Source organism: Sander vitreus, chromosome 4, assembly GCF_031162955.1.
Source record: "Sander vitreus isolate 19-12246 chromosome 4, sanVit1, whole genome shotgun sequence".
In the NCBI taxonomy this organism is placed as follows: domain Eukaryota; kingdom Metazoa; phylum Chordata; class Actinopteri; order Perciformes; family Percidae; genus Sander; species Sander vitreus.
Window position 1 is genome coordinate 3,512,666 of NC_135858.1, and position 22,811 is coordinate 3,535,476.

General features: G+C 43.2%; 1 protein-coding gene across 2 annotated transcripts in view; it reads left to right on the top strand.

The window, feature by feature from the left end:
* The window catches only part of shq1 (SHQ1, H/ACA ribonucleoprotein assembly factor), a 42,447-nt gene that overhangs the window by 11,027 nt on the left and 8,609 nt on the right, over positions 1-22,811 (top strand). For both annotated transcript variants that reach the window (XM_078247727.1, XM_078247728.1), the window contains exons 8-11: positions 4,618-4,775; positions 5,856-5,909; positions 11,220-11,343; positions 19,052-19,172. In XM_078247727.1, the coding sequence (XP_078103853.1) occupies positions 4,618-4,775; positions 5,856-5,909; positions 11,220-11,343; positions 19,052-19,172 (457 nt within the window). The remainder of the gene's footprint in view (positions 1-4,617; positions 4,776-5,855; positions 5,910-11,219; positions 11,344-19,051; positions 19,173-22,811) is intronic.

Consider the following 22,811-nt stretch of genomic DNA (forward strand, 5'->3'; position numbering starts at 1 on the left):
GTTATTTGTTTTTGTAGTGGAATATATATCACATGGTAATATAAATGTGAATTATTTGAGTTTTAGGAAATTAAGAGTAACCGACAAAGTAGTGACTGAAGGCTACCAGAAGGTGGCATGAAGTTGCAAAAATTGAGAGGGCAATCATGAATTGTTTGATCATATTAGTTGACCAAATTAAACTGCTCTTGTTTATCATTCTTACTATCTTATTAGAACATCTGCTGAGTTAGAACTCAAACAATCTCTACCTTCTTGCGTTTTCATTATCTTTTACCCATTTCTTTTTTAAATTGAGGTTTTCTTTTTGCAGTTAGTTCCCACCCATTTCAAATCAATGGCTCATTTACTTAGATTGAGACGTGATGCTTGTTGGCTGGAGCCTCCCAGGTTCATTCCTCCGCTCAGCCTCTTGCTGAAGCCTCGGCACTGCGAGAGACTTATTTAATTGTGCCATCCGGCTCCTCTAACAGTCTGCTAATTCCAGCACTTCCACTGCACATAGCCACAGCTTGTGTGTAGTGCGTGTGTGTGTGCGTGTGCGTGTGTGTGTGTGGGGAGCGTGCCTGTTTGTGTATTTGCCAGCCAATACACAGCAGTGCTTCTTGCACATCAGGGACTCTCCTCTCCTCATGCAGAGAGAGGAATTGCTTTCAGCTGTTTCGTAAGCTGCTGATAGAAAGAGAAAACCGTTGAGTTACAGCATGTTCCTGCAGACATTTAGCGCGCCTTTCAATACGGAACGACGCAGATAGCTTAAATGGGATTGAAGTCTGTTTGTGTCGCCCCATTAGGCTTGCCACAGATCCCTATTAAGCAGATGTCTCTTTCAAAAGGCAACAGTTAGTGAATTTGCAGAGAGCAGGGAAACAGAGGTTTTGACATATTTTCATGTGATGGTAATTCAAACACATCTAAATGGGATTGGCTTTACTAATTTAATGTAGTCCTATATTTCCTTCTGCTCCTCATCAACTCCTGCCATGTTGTGGCTAAACTAGGCACTTTGCTCCAGAAGAGCAGTTCATAGGCCAACGGTAGAAAACTCTGTTTTGCTGGTGTGACTAAAGACACAAATGACCCATCTGATTGGTGGAGTGCTAACCCGGAAACGGGGAGCGGAATGAGCGAGACTAGAGTCTCTCAAAATCTGACGGAAGTCTTTTAAACTGACCCGTGTCGATCTGAATTGGAGACAGATTCAGCAACTGCACGGCCTGTTTCTCGCTTAAAATGTTTTCAGAAACACGTTTCTATTATTTAGAAAAGAGACTGATCAGTCCATCTGGTCGGTGTGTCTGCAGCTTAAGTGAAACAGTAGCCCCTTTAACACACCCTTTTCAAGGCGGGACTGTTGCGCCTTTTAGCGTGTTCCATTTGTACTCTGAGCTCTGATTTTCCAAGGTCAAAGTCGGAAACGCGCCCCCCCCCCCGACCTCGTATTTCCGAGCTCTGAACTCGGGGAACCACCGAGTACCCTGAGCTAAAAATCCAACATGGCTGCTCCGTTCATCAACAGTTGTGAAAGCTGTAGTAACATAACAGTTGTAAGCACTTCTGTGTTATTTGTGTCTCACTAAATCAGTCGTACACGCAGCGCTGTCCATCTTCTATCTGTGGACAATGTTGTTACGCTGTTTGTATGCACAAAAAAACAGCGTTATGCCTTGTTATAAACTGGCATTGCTAACAATAGCTAACCTGGCTTGAGCTAATTAAAACAATGAAAAACGCATTCTACTCTGGTGTGACGTCATTCCCAGCTTCGGCTTCCGAGTTCCGAGGTAAATGGAACGCAATATTTAATCGGCCTCGCTGTCTGTCTGAACGTTAGGAAGACGGATTGGTTGTTGTGGCTTTAAGCCGGCAGTGGAGGACTGAAAGGGACAGCTGGCAGGGCGGAACTACACACAGTAGTGATGCACGAGTAGGGTTGGGTATCGTTTGGATTTTTACGATTCCGATGCCGAACCGGTACTTTTAAAACGATTCCGATTCCTAAACCGATTCTTGAAAAAGTGAAAAATGACATCAAAGAAAGGTGCAGCGAATGGTTAATATGCTTTTACGTCCGTTTTGGTGAGCCCAGAGGGAAAATATGGCATTTTAAAAGTAGCCTACATTTACGGTAGCTAGCTAAGGGTAGACTACAGAGAAAGTGCGATATGTTAACGTCCGTTTCGGAGCGACGGAGGGAAAATATTTCAGTCGACACATTAAGTGGAACCGAAATTTGCGTTCTACTCCGATCCGATTCCTACCGGTTGCGTAGAAACGGTTTCCATAGAGGAACCGGGTTTCGGTACCCAACCCTGTGCACGAGTCGACCCACAGGAGGGTCAAAAAAGACACAAGTTATTAATAACTTACAGAAACATTACGTGCAATAGTCCACCTTCCCTTCCATCTGTCCTTCACGCTACTGACAGTTGTGCTACTGTAATCCATAAAGTCGCCAATTTGTGGGTCAGTTCGGGTTGATTAACGGCGCGGATCGGCTCACACACACTAGGCGCCGTTGTGTTACATGTCACACCTCTTTTGCTCCTGGGTTACTGGAAAATACATGCAACTTTTAAAAAAACATGTGAAAACGATCCAAAGTCCACACTAGTGTTTTCAGGTAGCCGTGTCCCGAGTGGTTGTAGGGGTGTGTACGACCTGACACTGTATGGCAAGGCCAAGAAGGAAAATCCATTTCATGCAGCTGTTTGGTTGCGTGGACTCTGTGGTTTGAGGAGCTGAAGAATTGTTTTAGTTTTTACTGATATAAAAGCTCCATTGGTTGTATTCAGAACATGTTTTATATAATAGAATAATCCGACAACAAATATAACTTTACTCCCATCATCAATTTTATTTTGAAATGTCTTTAATAAGATAACTATAACAAGCCACATTGAAATACATTTTCCAGAACCACTGAACCACTGCCTTATTAGAAGAAAATAGGGCAAAATGGTTTTTTTGTAAAGAATTTGGAGATCTTATCTCATAATAATGACTTACTATCATAATTACTAGAGTAGATTTCATTATTACGAGATGTGGATCTCACAATTATGAGAAATGGCCTCATTTTACGAGATAACCAGTCCCTCCAGAAAAACGCAAACATAATTCAATGCATAATCGGCCAAAGTCCGCATATTTATGCGGGGGTCGCGTTTTTTCAAATACGCCACACTTTTGCCGCATTAATTGCCGATTTCTGCGCAAAATAATAAAATATGCGGCATATCGCATTTCTTTTTAGTTATAATAATAATAATAATAAGTTATAATTATCAGTAGAAAACGGCACATTAAAATGTAACGTGATTCCTTTTTTAGTGCTGTCTTTTATATTCAATTTAATGTTCAATTTCTTCAATAAAAGAATGTTGGAAATTATATTTGTTTTTATTTAACAAGCAATGCGTTGTGTTTTAGAAGAATACACTTTATTATCCGTTTAATTATCGCAAGTAATATCCTTATCGCGAAATCCAACAACGTTACCGCATGATGCATATTTGTTTTTTTATTTCCTCATTTTGTGCAGCCATACTCTTCAGTTGGTTAACACACAGGCACTCCCAGATAGACACACACGCTCAAAATCCAGGCTTCCTACAGATTTTGACTGTGAGAATTCACAGGAAATACCAGAATGTCAGTCCAGAGCGTTCAAGCAACGCCATTGTTTTCCAAAAGTGCTGTTTTCCCTGCTGACACTAAAACGTGAGGTTGGGGTTTTTCAGCGTTGGATGTGAAAGCACTTGCTTGTTGTGGACACAAGGCCAAAAACTGAGAGAAAATTATGCATTTTCAGATTTAGCCAGTTGAGTGTAAACGTCATTTTAAAGATGTAGGACACTGAATCCACTTAATTAAGCTGTGTAAATCACAGCGGGGCCACAACGATACATTAAGCCTTTTATCTTGATATACCATGGTTTGAGCAGCTCATGATGATTGACGTTTTGGTATGTGGAGTTTGTCCTACACTCCCTCCGTCTTATGAAACAAGATCCACATGTATAGCATGTGTGTGCAAACTAAAGCAGTGTATGCAACATCCCCTCCTCCTGACCACCACCACTAACACTGCTTCTTACACCAACTACTGGATTCCTCTGCAGTTCATGGGGCAGTTGAGGAGAGCTGGGTATTGTTAAAAAAAAAAAGTCCGATACCAATACCGTGTCTTCGATACCAATTTAATAAAACAAAAAGAAGTAACGGTATTACACATGAAGGCACAGATCTTTGAATTTACATATCAGCTCCTACTACGTGAGCCCCCGTCTCTGTGCGTAGCGTAGAGTTTTACCTGCGTGTCTCTACGGCGTGCAACGTTAGACAGCCAATCAAACCAAGTCAAACATTATCACATCTTGGTAGAAGTGCGCTGCACGCCTATTGGCTCACTGACGCTGACGAGATTCCTTGAGACTCCTTAGGTAATGAAATTGGGTATTGGGCGTTTTCCGATACTCGATACTTTAGAGGCAGTTTGAATTGGGTACCCAGCCCTGCAGTTGAGTGTCTCAGTCCTGTAAATACTGTAAATGCCAAAGACTTTTGGTGAGAAGAAATACAACACTTGACTCTAAATTCCTTGTTCTCGTGCAGCTGTATCCTTCAACGACGGTGAGAAGGAGCAGCTGAGAAAATTCACCAACCGTTCCTACCTGCTGGACAAGACGTCCCGTCACCAAGTGTGGCTCAGCCTTGTGGACATCCTGCTGGCTTATTCCTACGAAGTGCGCTCTACAGAGGGAGAGCACAACGTAAGTGAGTGTGTGTATGTGTGAAGAGGCAACTCTTCCTGAGCAGCACTTAACCTTGGATGACAAAGCCCTCTATCCTCAAATCCTTTAGACCCCCTTCTGTTTCATTCAGAGCCTTAAGAGATTACCAGCCGATACAAGAGCTCAGCCCAGGCCTCTTAGTGTCACTCCTCTAATGTAGCTGCAGAAAGGCAAGGTGAGCGCGCCTGATTTCATTGTTGAAGGCAGTTCATACCATGCGTGAATGAAATGCTAGTGATATTTAATACAGCACAATGTTGAACTTAAACCCAGCTATGAAAACAAAATCTATCATATGGTAGCATTTTCGTTTCCGTAGGGAATATTATAATATGGAGTGAGTCGAGAACAAGTCCCCTAGTTCATTTCAAATAGTTTGTAGTAGGCCTGCACGATAAATCGTTATAAATTCATTCATTCACCCCTGTTCGCAATTTCATTTTTGAATGACTTTTTTTTTTTCCTCCTTTTAATTAATTTATTGAAAACATTTGACATTGACATGTTTTAATTCTGTAAAGACATGTTCAAGGAGTTCAGATAGAGCCTGTATCAGGGCCATATTTAGTTCAATGTGTTATATGTCGCTATTTTTGGTAGCCTACTGTACTTAAATGGCCAGTACGTACTGTATTTTCTTTATTCATTGAAGCCTCTATGTTTACAGGCTCGTGGTGATGCGAAATGTGCTATAGGTGCCAAAAACAATCTATGTTTGGTACTGCCAATTTGTTTAGTTTTGTCATTGTTCATATAACAACAACATATAATATGCAATAAACATTACACTTCGTGAGAAACAAATCGTGGCAGAGAATCGTGATATCAATTCTAAGCAAAAAAAATTGTGATTCATATTTTTTCCCGAATCATGCAGGCCTAGATTGTAGCCTGCTCTTTACTGTGAGGCATAAACCTCCAAGTATATGTGCGCCTGCTCTACCCACTGAGCCAACCCGGCCACTACACGTGCTTTTTCTGTCCGAGCAGAATTAATCGCACTGTATATTTCCTGTCGGTCATTTTTGTGGTGATAAGTGGTCCCCTTTTTCCCTGCAGGTAGAGTCAGCGTGGACTATCAGAAAACTCAGCGGGACTCTCTGCTGGCTAGAGGTGAGTCAGTTATTGCACAAGGAAAGGTTTTACACATCATGTCGGTTGGGGCTGGAAACTACAAGTTTGAAAATAATTTTTTTTTTAAATACGGCGGTGTAGAGTTAGAAAAAAGTTAGCTTACCAGGCCTCTGTAGCCCACTTTGCATCTCTGCTTGAGGCTATCAGCTCAAAGCTACATTAGCTGCATAACACATCTGAATCCCTGCCTGAACTGTGGGTGGCCAAGTTGCACTGTGGGTAATGTATGCGCCAGGTTTTGACGTAGATGATATCTCTGGTTCTGCTGCATACATTTTTACCCCTTTTTTTTTTTTTAACTGTCCATCATGAGTCTGACAGTGTTATAAGAGTGTGATGCTAAATCAGTGGAGTACTCTTTTAATTCATGCTGCACTGTGTCGATCTGCTTCTGTTTTCTCCCTTCTCGTATGTCTGCTTTTGACTTTTTGTATGCGTTTTTGCCGCCACAAAATATTTCTTTCTGTTTTCTAATGCAACTGACTAGCAGACTTAATGTCTCGTGCTTTTGAAATTGTCTGTGGGTAACTTAGGGCGAGACCCATTAGCGGATGGAACTGGTTTCCATCAAGTTCCAGATATGTATTCAGAGTGCATGATGGCTGGTGCACGTTGTAAGGTCTGTAAGAGAGCCGGCATGTCGCTGTTCCTGAACCGCATCGGGAGTGTCTTTATCAGCCATCCTTGATATTCGTGATGCCTTGCTGTTTGAGCCAATCGAATTTCAGCATGACGTAACACCCGTACATGGAAACTCTGTGTTTACCACAGAATTAGATTCTATTTGTGGCGGTAGCTGACCCGGGGTGGGGGGTGCACGTGCAGAAAGAGGTGCAGACTTCTTATATTAATTGTACTGCAAATATTTGTATGCACAATTCTGCAGGTAACACATCAAAATTTGAAATGCAAATGTGACAACAAAGTCCAGTTCATTTGATTACTATGAGCAGGGCACAAGGGGGAGTTTTGCTCCTCCAGTTGAAAAATGTAGGAGTGACTTACATATGGTAACTGCTATTACTGTTGTAGCTAATCTGTACAATAATACAAAAGTGTTATGAATACAAAACATTATGAAGTGTAATGTTTTCTATTTTGAAATATTGGCAAATAAATTGTCTGTGATGTAGAGTAACAGACCGCTCCTACGGTTCGGCAGGCATGTGAACCGTGGATTCATTGCAAATGTAACCATCATAGTGTGAAATACAGTTTAACTGCTGCTGTTGCGTGAACGGGCCTTGACTCATTGGGTCTGTTCCAAGAAGCAGGTTCACTCAGTAATCTGGATAATGTTGCTGCGTAAAACCTACCTCAGACCTGGTTCCACATTTTACTCAGCATATGTATCTGGATTACTCAGTAAAGCGGGTTCTTGGAACAGGGCCCTGTATTGTGAGAACAATATCTAGATATAAAAAAAGATTGATCACATGCATGTTGGCGACAGAAACTTGGCTTCTTAACATTTCTGTGACATTTGCAGCTATAGTTTTGTAAAACAATGAGGCTGTTTGAAATTTCACCGCTCTAGGAGGCTCAGTGAGGAGGTCAAATTGTAGAGGAAACCATGCATTTGCAGTAATGTGGGCATTGCCTTAGGAAGCGGTAGCCCCTAATTATCACATTGGGGCAAATAAACTTATTTAGATTTTTAGTTTAGCATTGGATTTCACATGTTGGGCACACCTTCACAAGACTGGACGTGATCCTGCTGTTCTTATAACTGTGAGTTTGTGATATAGAGTGATGGTGGGCTATTCCCCTACTTGTATGAGCGTAACATCCCGCTTACTATTTTGAATTGTCTTAATACTGACTTAGTGACTGCTCCCCTTTTTAATGTATGTGATACAGAGCAACGATTGTGGTGAGCAGAAGGTGTTCAGAAGAGATGGTTTTGCTACATTGTTATGGTTTTGCTACATTTTTTAAGGAGGTACGTGTCAGCTAGGCCGTAACCCCTCAACGAACAACCATAAATCAAATCTCAACTGACACTTATTAGCAGTTAATGAAGGCCATACCACTTCTGGTTCTGTAGACCAGGCGTGGTGCTCAATACCTCTATTGTATTTTTATTGTTATTGTTGGTGCTCAAGAGGGTTGTGGGTTGGTGTTTTTGCCAGTTATTTCACGCTTTCAGTGACAACAGTTGTGAATAAACACGTACATTTGCCTATTTGAATAGACAATCCTTAATTAATGTTGGGCTGGACATATTTAAGCTACTACACACTACACTACAGATGTGGTAAGCAGGCTGCGAAAGCAGAGGGGGGAGATGTTTTTTGATCATGCACAACAAAAAACCAAACGTGCAAGAATGAAATCCCCCTTCCAATACCATAGATAGAGCCGCTTGACCAGGCATGCCGACACACTTATTAATCAACTTCAATATTCAGTGGAAAATAATCTCAAAATGAAATGGCACAACGTGGTGTCAACACAGCGCTTTCAAGCCGGAGAGCGGAGTTCACTTCGCGGCGTAAATAAAATACTCTCACCCAGGAAACGCTTGTTCACACGATCTTTTTCCGAAACTATAGTCGTTTTGGTACCTCAACTTAACTGTCTGCGGCGCATGATGCTCACTTTTTCTGGCTTAACTCCACTACCATGGCCCCAGAAAGGAGCGTCATCTGGCAGTGCCTGTAGCCGGCTCACAGTCCCCTATCGGCAGCTAGACAACTGTCGCTGGTAGCCGGCGTCCCGGAGCTCTGTAGCGGCTAAATACAACCAGCAACCTCCGCTCAGGTTGTATCGTTCTATGGCACTTATAGACTTCACGTTACAGCGCTTTACTTAGTTTAAAATAGGCTACTTCTCTTTTAGGTATATAATCAATATGTGGTCTAGGCCAGTCATTCCCAAACTGTGGTCTGAGGGTACTGCAGGTGGTCCGTGGAAAAGCTAAATAATATATAAAATAAAAGTTTTTTTAACCTTCATTTTACCAGGAAATTCCCATAAATAAGAATATGTATATCCATCCATCCATCTTCGTCCGCTTATTCGGTATCGGGTCGCGGGGTAGCAGCTCCAGCAGGGGACCCCAAACTTCCCTTTCCCGAGCCACATTAACCAGCTCCGACTGGGGGATCCCGAGGCGTTCCCAGGCCAGGTTGGAGATATAATCCCTCCACCTAGTCCTGGGTCTTCCCCGAGGCCTCCTCCCAGCTGGACGGTCCTGGAACACCTCCCTAGGGAGGCGCCCAGGGATCTGGATATTGATATTTAAATTAAATTGTCAAGTTATTGTGTGATTACTAAAATAGGCTAGTGGCACTCGGCCGTGACGTTCAAGTCCAGTGCCGTTAGAACCACAACATGGATCGGTGGATGGCAACAGGTTCTCTGAAGAGAATGGAGGCAGAGGTTACCAATAATGAAGAGGTTGAAGATTGAAGCCTGTTGTTCAAATGAACCTGATTATGCCCTCGGGCGCTTGAGTAAATAAATAAATGAAATATGTGGCGGCCGTTGCGTGCAGTAAACTTTCTTTTAACAAGCCTGTTGTACTGATGCGACGACCAGTTATAGTTTTAGTGCTAGTAGGCCTATTAAGAGGTGCGGATTAATTCAGGTTTGACTGTGTGTAGACATATTTTATTATGTGTATTATGAGGTGGTCCGTGAAAATTCTTGATTACAAATAGTGGTCCACACACGCTATTGGGGAAGTAGATGATCACTTTGAGCGGGGGATACATTTTGTTCCCAGCGGGGATAAAAAAATATTTCAGCACAGGCAGGGATATGTAGACCAGAAAGGTGAGAGAGTTTGTAGTTTTCCTGCTGTGGTGACAGCGGGGTGAAGAACAGTCTCCGCCTGCCTGGCAGCCCTTTACTGCTCGTCAGTCAGTCAGCAGAGCTGTCGGCTCCCACTGACAAGCCACCTCGCTCAATCCCCCGCTCCCTTCCTCCTCCTCCCCTTCCCTTCACCTTGTGCTCTACAATAGATTCCTCTCTGTCTTTGACTGTGGGTCACAGCTGAAATCAGCTCTGCTTCCTCACTCCACTCTTCCTCTCTGCTATTTCTTTCTTTTTTTCTTTCTTTTTTTTTCTTTTTTTTTCTGCTCTCGCTGTCTATCTCGCTTCCCTTGCTTATGCCTAACATTCGCCTTCCCATCGTCTCTCCCCCCTCCTCCCTCCATCTGCTGCATGTTTACTTGTCCTCAGTCGACTGCACTGGTGTGACTGTGACTTGTCGTCGTCCCCCCTCTCTGCAGCAGCAGACCTTATTTACACTCCTGCTAAACAAGCCCAAGGGAGAGCATGATCTCAGATGACACGCACTCGTGAGCTCACATCACATCCTAACAAGCCACAAAGAAAAGAAGAGAAAGAAACAAAAACATCTCTGTTTCTGTCTCCAGGCTGTGTCCATTAGTGCAGAGAACATCTGAGACTGAAGGCAGTGATTAAAGAGAAGCCGCAATTAACAGGCCAGGGCTGCAGAGGTGTTTAAGAGTTGTGAGCCCCTATTTTGCCAACTCAATAAATGAGGAGTTGTTTGGAGTAATTAGCACACCAGCGACTGCAGTGCACACCAATAGGAGCCAGTCTGAAGCAAAGGAGAAAATGAAAACTTCCTGGGCTGATATATGGCTGAATCTAACTTTTTACTGTATATAGGTAGGTACGTACGTACTTACTTACTTTATTGATCCCCAAGGGGAAATTCAAGGTCCCAGTAGCTTAAGACATCACACACAAAATAAAAAATCCACATGAATGTACTAAGGGATGTATAAGCATGAGACGCTTGCAGTGACAGGGCAGGAACTGACCCTTTGATTCAGTATGAGTGTGTGTGTCATGGTGGTAGTGCAGATAGGTCCAATAGTGCAAGGATAAAGTCTAGAGACCAGCATTAAATTTGGGCAATGTAAGAGAATAATGTAAACATAGTCATATAAAAACTATAGCAGTGCAAGTATAAAGTTTAAAAAAGACAGCATTAAATATGGGCATTATAAGCATTTAGCATGGGCATTTTAATTAACGTACATGTCATTTAGCTGACGCTTTTATCCAAAGCGACTTACAATTGCTATATATGTCAGAGGTCGCACGCCTCTGGAGCAACTAGGGGTTAAGTGTCTTGCTCAGGGACACATTGGTTGATGTTTCGCAGTGGGAATTGAGCCCAGGTCTCCCACACCAAAGGCACGTGTCATATCCACTGCGCCATCACCGCCCCCTGTACTTATTGAATAAAAACATGGTCTGTTTTGGTGCTGGATAGCTTTCTGAGATTCACTTTTTTTTGTTTCGCAGACGTACAGCTCCTTGCAAGACGTCCTGGTGTCATTTGGACGGAGGGTTTTGTGCTACCCACTCTACAGACACTTTTCCATGGTCTCTGCCGTTGTTCGTGACACAACAAAGATTTTGCAGTCAGGTGAGTCTCCCAAGAAGCGCCACACCAGATGTTCAACATCAGCACTGCAACCCTGAAACTATTTAGACATTAACCGGGGGAGCTGAATGTGAGAATGCAAACGCCGAAACAGCGGGACTGGATATGAAACGCACTTTACCCTGCCGGCCTCCTAGTACGAAGTTTGTGTAATGTCCGATTGAGCCCATATGTGAGTAGAGCAGGTCATTGTCCTGAGAATTCCCAGCATGCGAGTGGACGTGTTGATGATGTTTTTTTTGTTGTTTTTTTTACACAAACGCACCAACAGAGATTCGGGAATCTCCGTTAAATCTCAATCTCTTAAAGCGTAACTCTCGCCAAAATGCAACCTAGGGTGTTTTTGTGAATGTACCCGAGTCAAACTTTCGTTTAAAAACATATTTAGGACGGAAGCGCCACTTATAACATGTACCGTATTTTGGTTTTTCGGTCAAATGGCCTTTTGAATGGGAGTGCTAGGGGCACTTTTATGCTAGCCTCAAAATCACTACGAAGGCTCGACACAACATGAAACTTTGCTCGAAGTATCACTAGGGGCTCTACACATGAACTACACCGGTGACCAAGGGATATACTAAATCTGTGGCTACTTGTTTTGATATCGACTCGTTTTGACTGCCGAGGTGGTAGCGGCCGGAAACAACAAGAGCTACGGTGAGTTGTTCAAAACCTTTGTTTTTAGTAAACTCTGGGTACACAAACAATGTTGTCAATGCTTTCGTTCATGTGTAGAGCCCCTGGTGATACTTCAAGCAAAGTTTCATGTTGTGTCGAGCCTTCTTAGGGTTTTAAAAATAGCTATTTTGAGGCTAGCATAAAAGTGCACCTAGCACTCCCATTCAAAAGGCCATTAGACTGAAAAAAACGAAAATACGGTACATCTTATAAGTGGCGCTTCCGTCCTAAATATGCTTTTAAAACGAAAGTTTGACTCGGGGTACATTCACAAAAAGACCCTAGGTTGCATTTTGGCGAGAGTTACGCTTTAATGCGAATAGCTGTGTGTGTGTGTGTGTGTGTGTGTGTGTGTGTGTGTGTGTGTGTGCGCGCGTGTGTGTGCGCGCGCGTGTGTGTGCGAGAGAGTGACGGTGATTAGCTTCGGAGCGAGTACCGACTCTAGAGTCATAGTGAGAGAAACAAAGTGTCTCCCCCGTGCTTTCTGACGACGGTGGGAAATCTGTAGCAGGAAAAGTTAACCCTCTCCTTGATTTCATGTTGTTTATGAAGAAGTAGAATCAGGAAATGAGTCGGGGGAAATGCAACGCTACCAAGTCACAGCCGAGCGACGCGTAGTTACATTTTTCGAGAGGTGCACGTCAGGCTGCTGCGTAGGCTCCGGCATAGGGTACGTGTCTCTACGTACGTAGCCACGGTGTTGATGTAACGCAGAAGCATAAATCACGTTTTAACCTGCTTGTCCCTGCAACGTTACTGCTCTCATTCACAATACAGCCGTACTAGCATTTTCTCTGAAATGTTACTAGGTCTTAAGCTAGGAAATTGGCGGTACAGATTGCCCTGAATATCAATCCCTGCTCCCACTTACACATGACCCCATGCGGGAAGTGTTCCTAATCATTTAGGGGATAGACGTTTAAGTGTGAGAGGGGCTTAAGAGAGTGGCCCCACTCCCACCTCTTCGGGGAGTGAAATGTGGATTAGATGACAACGGACTGTTGTCTTTGATATCTCAAAGCCCAGAGTAATCTTCAAATCAAAATCCCCCACGGACAGATGAAACTGCAGTGTAAACACACTCAGGATGTGTAAGGGCTAAGATTATCCATGTTGTGATGATTTTAACGCTGGTAAATGACAGCAAATTAAAGGCCCTTTAAGCTCCAGATTAGCATTTCCGCGCCTCATTAAGTAGTTAGATGAGTTGATCAGGAGAGCCAGGGAAACAGCAGTTGGAGTCACTCTTTCTCCTCACCTTCTTTCTGTTACCTCGGAAACATTATTTCTGCCATAACGACATTTCTCATGTTCACCCCGGGCCTCAAAATCGTACAGCATCATAATCTCACTCTTCTTTTTCCCAAAACAGCCGAATGATGATAGGCTTTGTTAATTTGTGTCAATGTATTAAGAAAATGTTAGTTTTTCACTCACAATTAATAACCTTTATGATTTGCAAGTAATAGGCCTTTTCCGTAATAAACTGTAACACTACAGTAATTTGCCCTGGCATGTCTGATGGTGTGTTTCCTCCCAGCATTACTTTACACACTTATTAATTTGTCAGGATAAAGCAAATGGAAATGCATGCTCCGCATTTGAGGCACTTCATTTAAGTGGCCGTGAAAGCAAACATTCATAGGTATTAGCAAAGCAAACCCATTAACGGCAGCGCACAGGTTAAGGCCTCCGAGGAAATGTTATCCGGAGGTAAATATTTGAACAGCCCTTAGGAAGCAGGTGGAGGAGCTCCTTGAGAATACTCACCACGCTGCCAAAGTGGCTAAAAACTAATGAGCTACTGGGCAGGTACAGAGGAGTGAAAGGCGCCTGCAGTTGTAAGTGTGGAGGAGAACCTCTGGGTCATGCTGCTGTCCTTATCACGCTGACAGGACGAGACAGGAAATGCCAGATGTGGCCCTCTGTTACAGATCCATCCACCATGCATCTCTGCCGACATTCATTCAGGCACATTTTGTGCGCGTCATGGAATTCTGAGAGGGCAGGGAAAGTTTGGGAATTTAATCAAATTCTTGGTCAAATAGGTTCTCTGACCTAGTTATGGAAAATCAAAGAAGAGTAATTACATTCTACAACCAGAGCAGGGTGTGAACACTTTAGGTTCAGGGCGCTGATGGGATGAGATGCATTTTGTGTGTGTGTGTGTGTGTGTGTGTGTGTGTGTGTGTGTGTGTGTGTGTGTGACCGAGGAAAGAAGGAAAAGACTGAATGAAATGGAAATTATATTAGAAGGTAGCTTGAGGTAGCATTCAATAATGCTACAACGTGCATTCATTTAAATTAGATGTACTGAGCTAGACGATTTGAACTGCATTGATCTGGATTGGGATGTCAGTTGGCAGTGGTCATGGTACGTTAGACCTGACTGGATGAAGATGGGTCTCTCCTGCCTTTTAAAGCACTTCATAATCAGTGGCTAAATCAGACAAGTTTTTCTTTTCAATTTAACACTGAAGTTGCTTTAGATGATATGTCAGTTACTTTTTGAAATCCACAACCACGCTTCACGTCGGCATGAATTGGATGCCACAGCACTTATTTAAAAAGAAAATGCGTCACTTTGTAAGCTGGTTCACCTGTTACTCCTGTTGTTTCCTTAAAATCAGTGTTTGATTTAAAAGGCTATTCTTAATATGATACAGATTCCAAGCTAGATGAACATTAATGTTGATGCACTAAATAAATATAGCGTGAAATGGGGGTAAAACAAGTTAAAGTTGTCATTTTCACTCTGATACTAATGCAGTTTTTGGAATCTCTGCATTTTTGCCCAGAAGACGCAGCAGGCATTGTTTTTTGAACACTTTACACCCACCACTACATCTACATGCAAGCCCGCTCATTCGGCAGCCATGAAGGAATTATTGTTTTACATGTGGATTGCACATTCTTCCCCACTCATTGTAAAACCTGCTCTACCTAACGCACCTTGCTCACTTCTTTTGGGCATCTCACCTAGAATATCAGTGTTGAACTGAGAGCAACCTTTCCTCTGATTTCCTACAAACTCATGAATCGTCCCTGTGAAAAAGAAGTCAAATCTTAGAAGCCGGTGTGTTTTCTGCCTTACATGATCCATTCCTGAATTTGAGGGCATCTGAGTTTCCTGCATGCGATCCCATGCTTAAATGAGAAACAAATGTTCGTTTAAGGTTTGCCTCACTGCAAGTGCGCTGTTTATTTGGATTGCTCTGGAATGTCTCTGGACAATGCCAAGCGGCTCTGCGGAGGTGGAGAGGAGCATTTTCACTTGCCCTCAGTGGATTGTCGGCCACATCACAAGTCTATTTATACGCCCGATTGGAGGGAGAAGTGCTGTGGCAGTTTGACTTGTTGTATGCTTCAGGGAAAAGTCATTTGTCAGAATAACAAATGGAGATTCTGTGTGGTGCATTTGTGGCGTTGAAAGCTGCAGCATGCTAGCTGAACTGAATATATATTAAACATACAGTATGTAATGAATATAGATGTTCTCGGAACATATTTCCAGAGTCCAAGTGCAGGTGGTGACCATCAACCTTGCATCGTAATAAAAGGCTTCCCCCATTTGATAGATAAACATGTTTGATAGTTTACATACTTTGGCTGGCAGATGATTTATTTATTTAAAGGGGCGCTATGCAGCTTTGGCTATTTCTTCGCTGTTTTCTCGCTTTTTGCTGGCAGGGTTCTCTATAGAGCTCCCCCTACAGCTTCGGAATAGATATTTGGCAGCTCCTATGTTTACTCATGTCTGACTTCTCGCTCGGTCAGTCTGCCGTTTCCTCTTTCTCTGTTCCTCCGACAATGCTTTCCTAGCTTTCTGCTTCTTATTTGCCGGCTCAGCCATGACGATAGTGTGAAAAACTCCATCGCTACCTTGTTAGCCGGTTCCTGAATGGGCATATGTGTGCCGTGCCGTGAAACAATTCATTACATCGCGAGACCTGATATCACGCGATACTTCCTGACGCTGAGGTCGCCGGCTGAAAGTTGCAAGGGTGGTTTTTCAGCTCACAGCCGCTAGGGGGAGCGAGACGACCACCATTCAACCCGAAAAAAGTCATATAACCATTCCAATGACTCCTAAGCCGTTCAGTTAAGGTAAATTAAGCTAAAAAAAAAAAAAAAAGACTGCATAGTTCCCCTTTTAAATCATGATTAGGCTTCTGTAATTAATTGCACACATGCTGAAAGATACCACAAGGAATCCTGTACACACAAAATCCACATTAACCTAAGACATAGTTGAAATGGAATAAAATAAAGCTTTTACTTCAGTTGGCGTCAAAACCGTTTGGTACCTTTTTTATAATAATAATTTATATTTCCTGTTCTTATCCATCCCCATGACATTGTTTATGTATCTGATAGGACAGCTTAGAGTTACCTCTAGTTCTACACATGGTGGTGTTGATAGATAAGTGTGACTGAGCAGTGGCATCTCTTTTGCAGTCCCTACACTGACTCTGAAGCCCTCAAAAGCATATGAATAGCCGGAAGAAAACATGATTTATGTGGTCTTAATTTAATAAGATTTATTTTTAAAGATATTTTTTAATTATCAGCATTAACATTGATAGCCTAACTCAATATCTTAACAATACATGTATATACTGTATGCGTTAACATACTATGTAGTGGTGTGTACTTCTGGTGGGTGTAAACAAAACTGTAAGCTGTATCTATTCAATTTTATTTATAGTGTCAAATCATACCAGGAATTATCTCAGGACACTTTACAGATAGAGTAGGTCTAGACCACACTCTATAATTTACAAGGACCCAACAATTCCAGTGATTCCCCCCAAGAGCATGCATGAATGCGTAAGTGCGACAGTGGCAAGGAAAAACTCCCTTTTAGGAAGAAACCTCGGACAGACCCAAGCTCTTGGTAGGCGTTGTCTGACGGTGCCGCTTGGGGGTGTGATGAACAGTGGCAGTAATAGTCACAATAACGATATTGTAATAGTTAATAATAATAATAATAATAATAGTTCATGGTGTCATAGGGCGTAACAGGGCGTGGCAGGGCGTTGGCCGGACGTAGCAAGTCGAAACAGTATCTGTACTGTTTATCTAAGTTAAGGCATCAGTTCACCCACGTCCCCAAAGAGCACATGCTGTATGTGGTATCTAACGATGCGGTTTTATGTGCCAAGGTTCAGAGATAGTCATCTTAATTTCTAAAGCTTAAGCCGACACATCTCATGGAGGTGAATGGAATTGTGTTTATGGTGCTCCATGCATCAAAACATGATTTCATAAAACCCACAAATATATCTTCTTAAAGTGCTCATATCATGCTTTTTGGGTTTTCCCCTTTCCTTTATTGTGTTATATATCTTTTTGTGCACGTTATAGGTTTACAAAGTGAAAAAGCCCAAAGTCCACCCCAAAGGGACTTACCATCTCCAACAGAAAACACTGTTCACAAACTGCTCCAAACAGCTCTATTGTAGTCCAGCCTTTACTTCAGAGACAAACGTGGTTACTTTGTAACACACGTTATAATGCTCGCCTAGCTGCTAGCATGGCACGCCCTCATACTCTGCAACTGACTAGCTAGCAGTGCTTACTGCACAAGTGCGACTCCCAACAAAGATGGAACAGAAGTGAGATGTGTCACTCTGTAGCTAAAACAGAGAGCTCAACACACAGGGTGAAAAGAGGAGCTGCAGCAATGTGCAGTACAACAAAAATATGGTGTTTTCAGAAAATTAAACCACGTAAACCTATTCTGGTACAACCTCTAAATACAATTATGAACCTGAAAATGGGCATAATATGAGCACTTTAAAGCTTTAGTGCATAACCTTTTTATAATAATGAGTTGCTACAAAGCAAATTAAGACTATCAGCTCCACACAGCTCTTTCTGTATTTCTCAGTATGGCTATGTTCAGAAGATTGTGTCTTTCGGCGACTTTCCCGCGCAGAAACTCGAGTGACGATAATGACCTCTTCTGAAGAGTCCGTCATGGTTTTTTTTAATCCTCCGTGTCCTGCTTGGCTACTAGCAACTGTGTGGAGGAGGGGTGGGGGTGGTGCGCGATCACGGAAGGCTTGTATCATGTGGACGCACCGACAGAATGGTTGTCATTACTTAGAATTCCTCAAGGGGGAGACTGAAACTACGCACTATAGCTTTAAGCAGAAGACATTGACATTAAGAGTGGGGAAACAAAGTTATTTTTCAAACGGTTTTGTTTGAGCGTAAGCCCAGCATTATCACAATTGTCTGGCTTCAAATAGCAGGCGTTGCCACAGTAGCTGTGTCCATATTTCATGCTACATACCAATTCTAAGCAGGTTTTGAGAAGTGGCAAAATGAAATACACTCAAATAGTTCAAACGCTTAAGCTGTGAGTCAGAGTGGGTGGCAAATTCATACTAAATAATTGTCACGATAAGATTGTAATTGTGTTATACGCTGTTGTTTGCTAGACTCCCTTGGGGCTAGAAAGCTTTGACATTCCATTTGAAGTCGATACTCTTCATGTAAGACCAAACAGGATTTAAAGAAAATTATTTCTTCGAGCGCTAGATAGAAATAGAGACCTTTTTAACGCTTCAAGCTTTATACTTAAGTGATCTACATGTATTGGACTTAATGCCATGCACAGTTGGGAAAACACTCAAGTTCATTACCTTGCTGCATTGAATTATCGATTTCTGTAAAAGAAAATTTACATCAGGCCTTCAGGTTTGTCACAAGCAAAATAGGCAGACTTAAATGGCGTAGAGTTGACTTCACTGGCTCTTTTGTCTCAGACGAACCACTTCTTAACCAGGATCTCCTCTTAAAAACCGTATGGATCAAATTACTCTGCAGCTCGCTGGGATTTTCCTCTGATCCTGTACCTTGGCTTTTATGTATGGAACAATGACTGCAAGCCTTTAGATGCATGCTGTGTCTGCCAGCAGCTGGAGTGCATTGTCACCCTTAATACTGTGCGTGAATAACACTGTTTTTCCATTTGCCTGCCACGGTGTGTTCCTGTGCCCAGGGAAAGCCTGTGTCCTCAAATGCCTGCTGGATATTCACAAAGTGTTCCGAGAGAACGACCCGGCCTACATACTGAATGATCTGTACATCACAGACTACTGCATCTGGATCCAGAGGGTCAAGTAAGTACGCCAACACACACACACACACACACACACACGAAGCCATGCACACACACTTCTTTCATCTTCAGAGAATTACCTTCAGAGCCAAGGGAAGTGCCACTCAGCCGCCACGATGCATCAGTGCTTCAGAGGAGAGGATTAGACGAGTCATTTGTCACAGCAGGGCCAATTGAATGACCAAGCCAGCAAGAGATGCAATCTCCCTTGTCTCCCTTATCATGTGTCAACAGTACCATCAGTGAGTCTTAAAAAGAGTCCGCCGCACTCAGCAGATTCACCCTGTATGAAACGTTTAAGAGTGCACACACGTGTGTGCGCTGGGGCTTCTCATATGTTCCGTAGGTGTAACGTTCCACTAGCGTCGCGAGCCAAACACGCAAAAGCTGCACTTTTGCTCCGAATGATATAGGTTTGATGGCTCTCCCCTCCTCCGAGTACATATTTTACAATTACTTACACATTTCAAAATGTGAGCCTGCGAGCACATTACTCAGTAATGAGCTCTGTTTTACTCTTGGCCAGGGTTCAGCCAAGTGGTGTGCTCGTCTGGAAAAAGCCCAGTTGAAAAATGTGTGCCTGATGTTGTAGGCTCGGCGCCCAGATGCAGACACGATAAAAGGTCTGCAGAGATTTAGTGCCCCCTCCCCTCCTCCTCACGTTCTCATTTTTTGACATTATTCCAATAGAAATCTTGAATTCTGCTCCTAAAAATGCTACGGATGCTTGCTCGAGAAGATACGTACACTTGTACTTTTAAAGGCTCTCTATCATACTGTGTAAGCACACGGAGCTTCTGAAGGTCCGTCAACTCACTGAAAAACGTAATCGGTCTCCTCTTAGCTGAGAGACACTGGAGCACTGCCTCTCCTCCCTGCTGCTCTCTCTGTGTTCCTCCCTAAATGACAGCTTGACCTAACCTGCTTACTCCACTACGCCCTGCATCTATCATTAAATGGATTAGCCAGTGCTCTCGCAACAGCGACCTGTGATTCAATTGTTTCATTTTTTTTCCCTCTCATACACACTGTGTGAAAAAGACATTTGTATGAGTAAAACCACTTCTATCTACAACCACTTGAAAGGGCAACCAGTTCAGTTTCAGTGCGGGTCTTATGGCTCACACTCAGTAAACAATTGTCCCATGCAATCTTCACTTGTGGTTTCTGAAACTATGTTCCCATGTTTGGAGTATGGTATTAAAAGGAGCCTGCTGTCAGAATGCAAGCAGCCCAGGAGAGCTAGGCCTGTTCTCTTGAGTTTTGGAATGATGGCGGTTTCAACAGACCAACCACCGCTATCATACATGCGGTTTATTGTGGCAGCCCTGTTTGTGTTCATGACGGATCACGTAGGCATTGCATTCTTCAGTGCAAGATATTCCCCCGTGCAGGATATGTCATCTTCCGCTAAGTGAGTCGCCCCGGGGAGCCACGCGGTAAGATGAGATGTAATCTATACCCCCGGTGCAATCCCAATATCTTGTCACTCCGCGCAGCCAACGAGGCGGACGCGATCAGCTGCGCATGATCGACATGGCGATTAATGGACATTTGTTGGCTGGGGGCTTGATTTACGTTATCTCCTCGTTGTCCCAGATGCATTTCTACTCCTAAAGTTCCTCTGACTGCCGAGACATCAGTCTCAAATTTACAACCTCGTAAAGGCTTCACTGTGATTTAAGCCTCAGGGCAGGCACTCCCCTTCAGACCAAAGTAAGCGATCCGGCAATGCGCCGCAGGATAGTGTGGCGGTTTCACCAAATGGCCCATTTGTGTGACGTCCTGTTGTGTTCTTTAACCCTCCAATGTAGCATAAGTAGACTTGATATTTCACAATTATTGTTTTCTGTCAGATTGTGTATCGATCTCAACATTTGTGATCGCACTTGAAGACAGCTTCATTTCACAGAGAGAGACAAATGTTTGGTTTTTTTTATTTGTTGTGGCAGCGATAGAGGCAGCGATGTTACCGTTTACTGTACAGGACTCTCACACCGCCTCAAAACGGGCTGCCAAGTCCGATTGCTGGTTTAATCATTAGCCCCCGCAGCGTGACGATGGGTTGCGTTTCCACAAAAGTTGAAACGTCTCAACTTTTAGCCACAGGCCGCTGCAGGTTTTTTCGGCACCCCCTGCCGCCCCCCACCGCCGCACTGTAAACGCACTCCCTCCATTCAAAAGGATTGGAAAGACGTTTGGCAGCCCGCCTGAGTGTGTGTGAACTTGGCCTTACTCAGGGCAGAACCCTGCGCATTGAAATCAAGAGTGGAACCTCAAAGCAAATCAAATTACTCTTCACATTTTCTTGGTGATTTTTAACTCTTTTTTTTTTCGCCACAGTGGTCACCATTCCAGAATTTCACAAACATTTCCTTCGTGGAAACTGTTTTAATTTTACCCTCACACACCCATCCAATCCCAATTATTGTTAACAGAAGAGTATTCTTCCAAATGCAGCAGCAGTCTCCAGTCCATTAGTTTCAGGGTATGCTTTTGGAGGTCCTTAGATGCCAAAGCCCCTGCAGAGCTGGTGGACTGCAAAGAAAAAGCAAGTCGCCTCACTTTCTCTCTCTTTGTTGTCTTTCCCTTTTATCAAAAAGCTTGGAGAGAGGCCAAGGTAGATTCACGGCAGCCAGCAGCCTGGTGTTGTGATACAGTACCTCGGTTAAATCAAAAGGGCTACAACTTTCTCTTTTTAGTGCCAGTTCACTTACAATCACCCACCCTTATCAATTGGCTCAATTAGATTCCAGCAGAACAAAATTATGGCAGCATACAAGTGATGTTTCCATATGAAGTCATCTGTGGAAAGGGAATACAAACTGGTAGTATGTATGTGGGGTTTTTTTTTTCTTCTTCTTTTGTGGAGTGAATCTGTGACTTGTCTATAAGATGTGGGGATTCGGGCAGTCACACATTGCTCCAGAGACTGGAAAATTGACAAGAAATGGTTCGAGGATCAACCGAGCCTCGCACCATAACAGCTGAGTGGAGCGACTCAAACAGTCCATTGTGAATGGAAGGTGTGAAGTGAGCAGTCCCCAAAAAACAATGAGTGTTGTTTTCACTGAAGAAAGGGAGTACAATGAAGAAAAGAATGTGTGCAGTACTGCATGAAAACAACAAAGGAAACTGCCAAAAATAAAGTTGTTTACATTCTTTTTCCTGAAACTATCCTATTATTTCTGGAGGATGAGGCAGCCCTTAGGATTTCTACATACTCTCCTCCTCCCCCCTAGTCTAATTCATCCTCAACAATATGTGCTTTCCGACCGGATAGTACTTGTACTTTTTAGAGGAAAAGTACACTTCTAAGCAGTTCTAAGAACTACTCTCCCCCAAAATCTTTTTTTCCGTTTGCATTCCCACTGGCCAAGTGGCCATAGGGACTGGTAGGAGGGGTAAGGGAGTGACGCAAGCACGGCAACGGTCTTGATAGCATCGTCACTAGACCTTAGCGCCACAAACAACAACAACAACAATGATGCTAATACTTTTCCTATATTAAATGCACGTCCATTCTCGTAGTAATTCACGTAATGTTTTGCTCAACACAGACTGGGCTTTATTATACTCGGAACAGACCCCGCCTCTGCCTGCTGCGCTGTGTGTGTGTGTGTGTGTGTGTGTGTGTGAC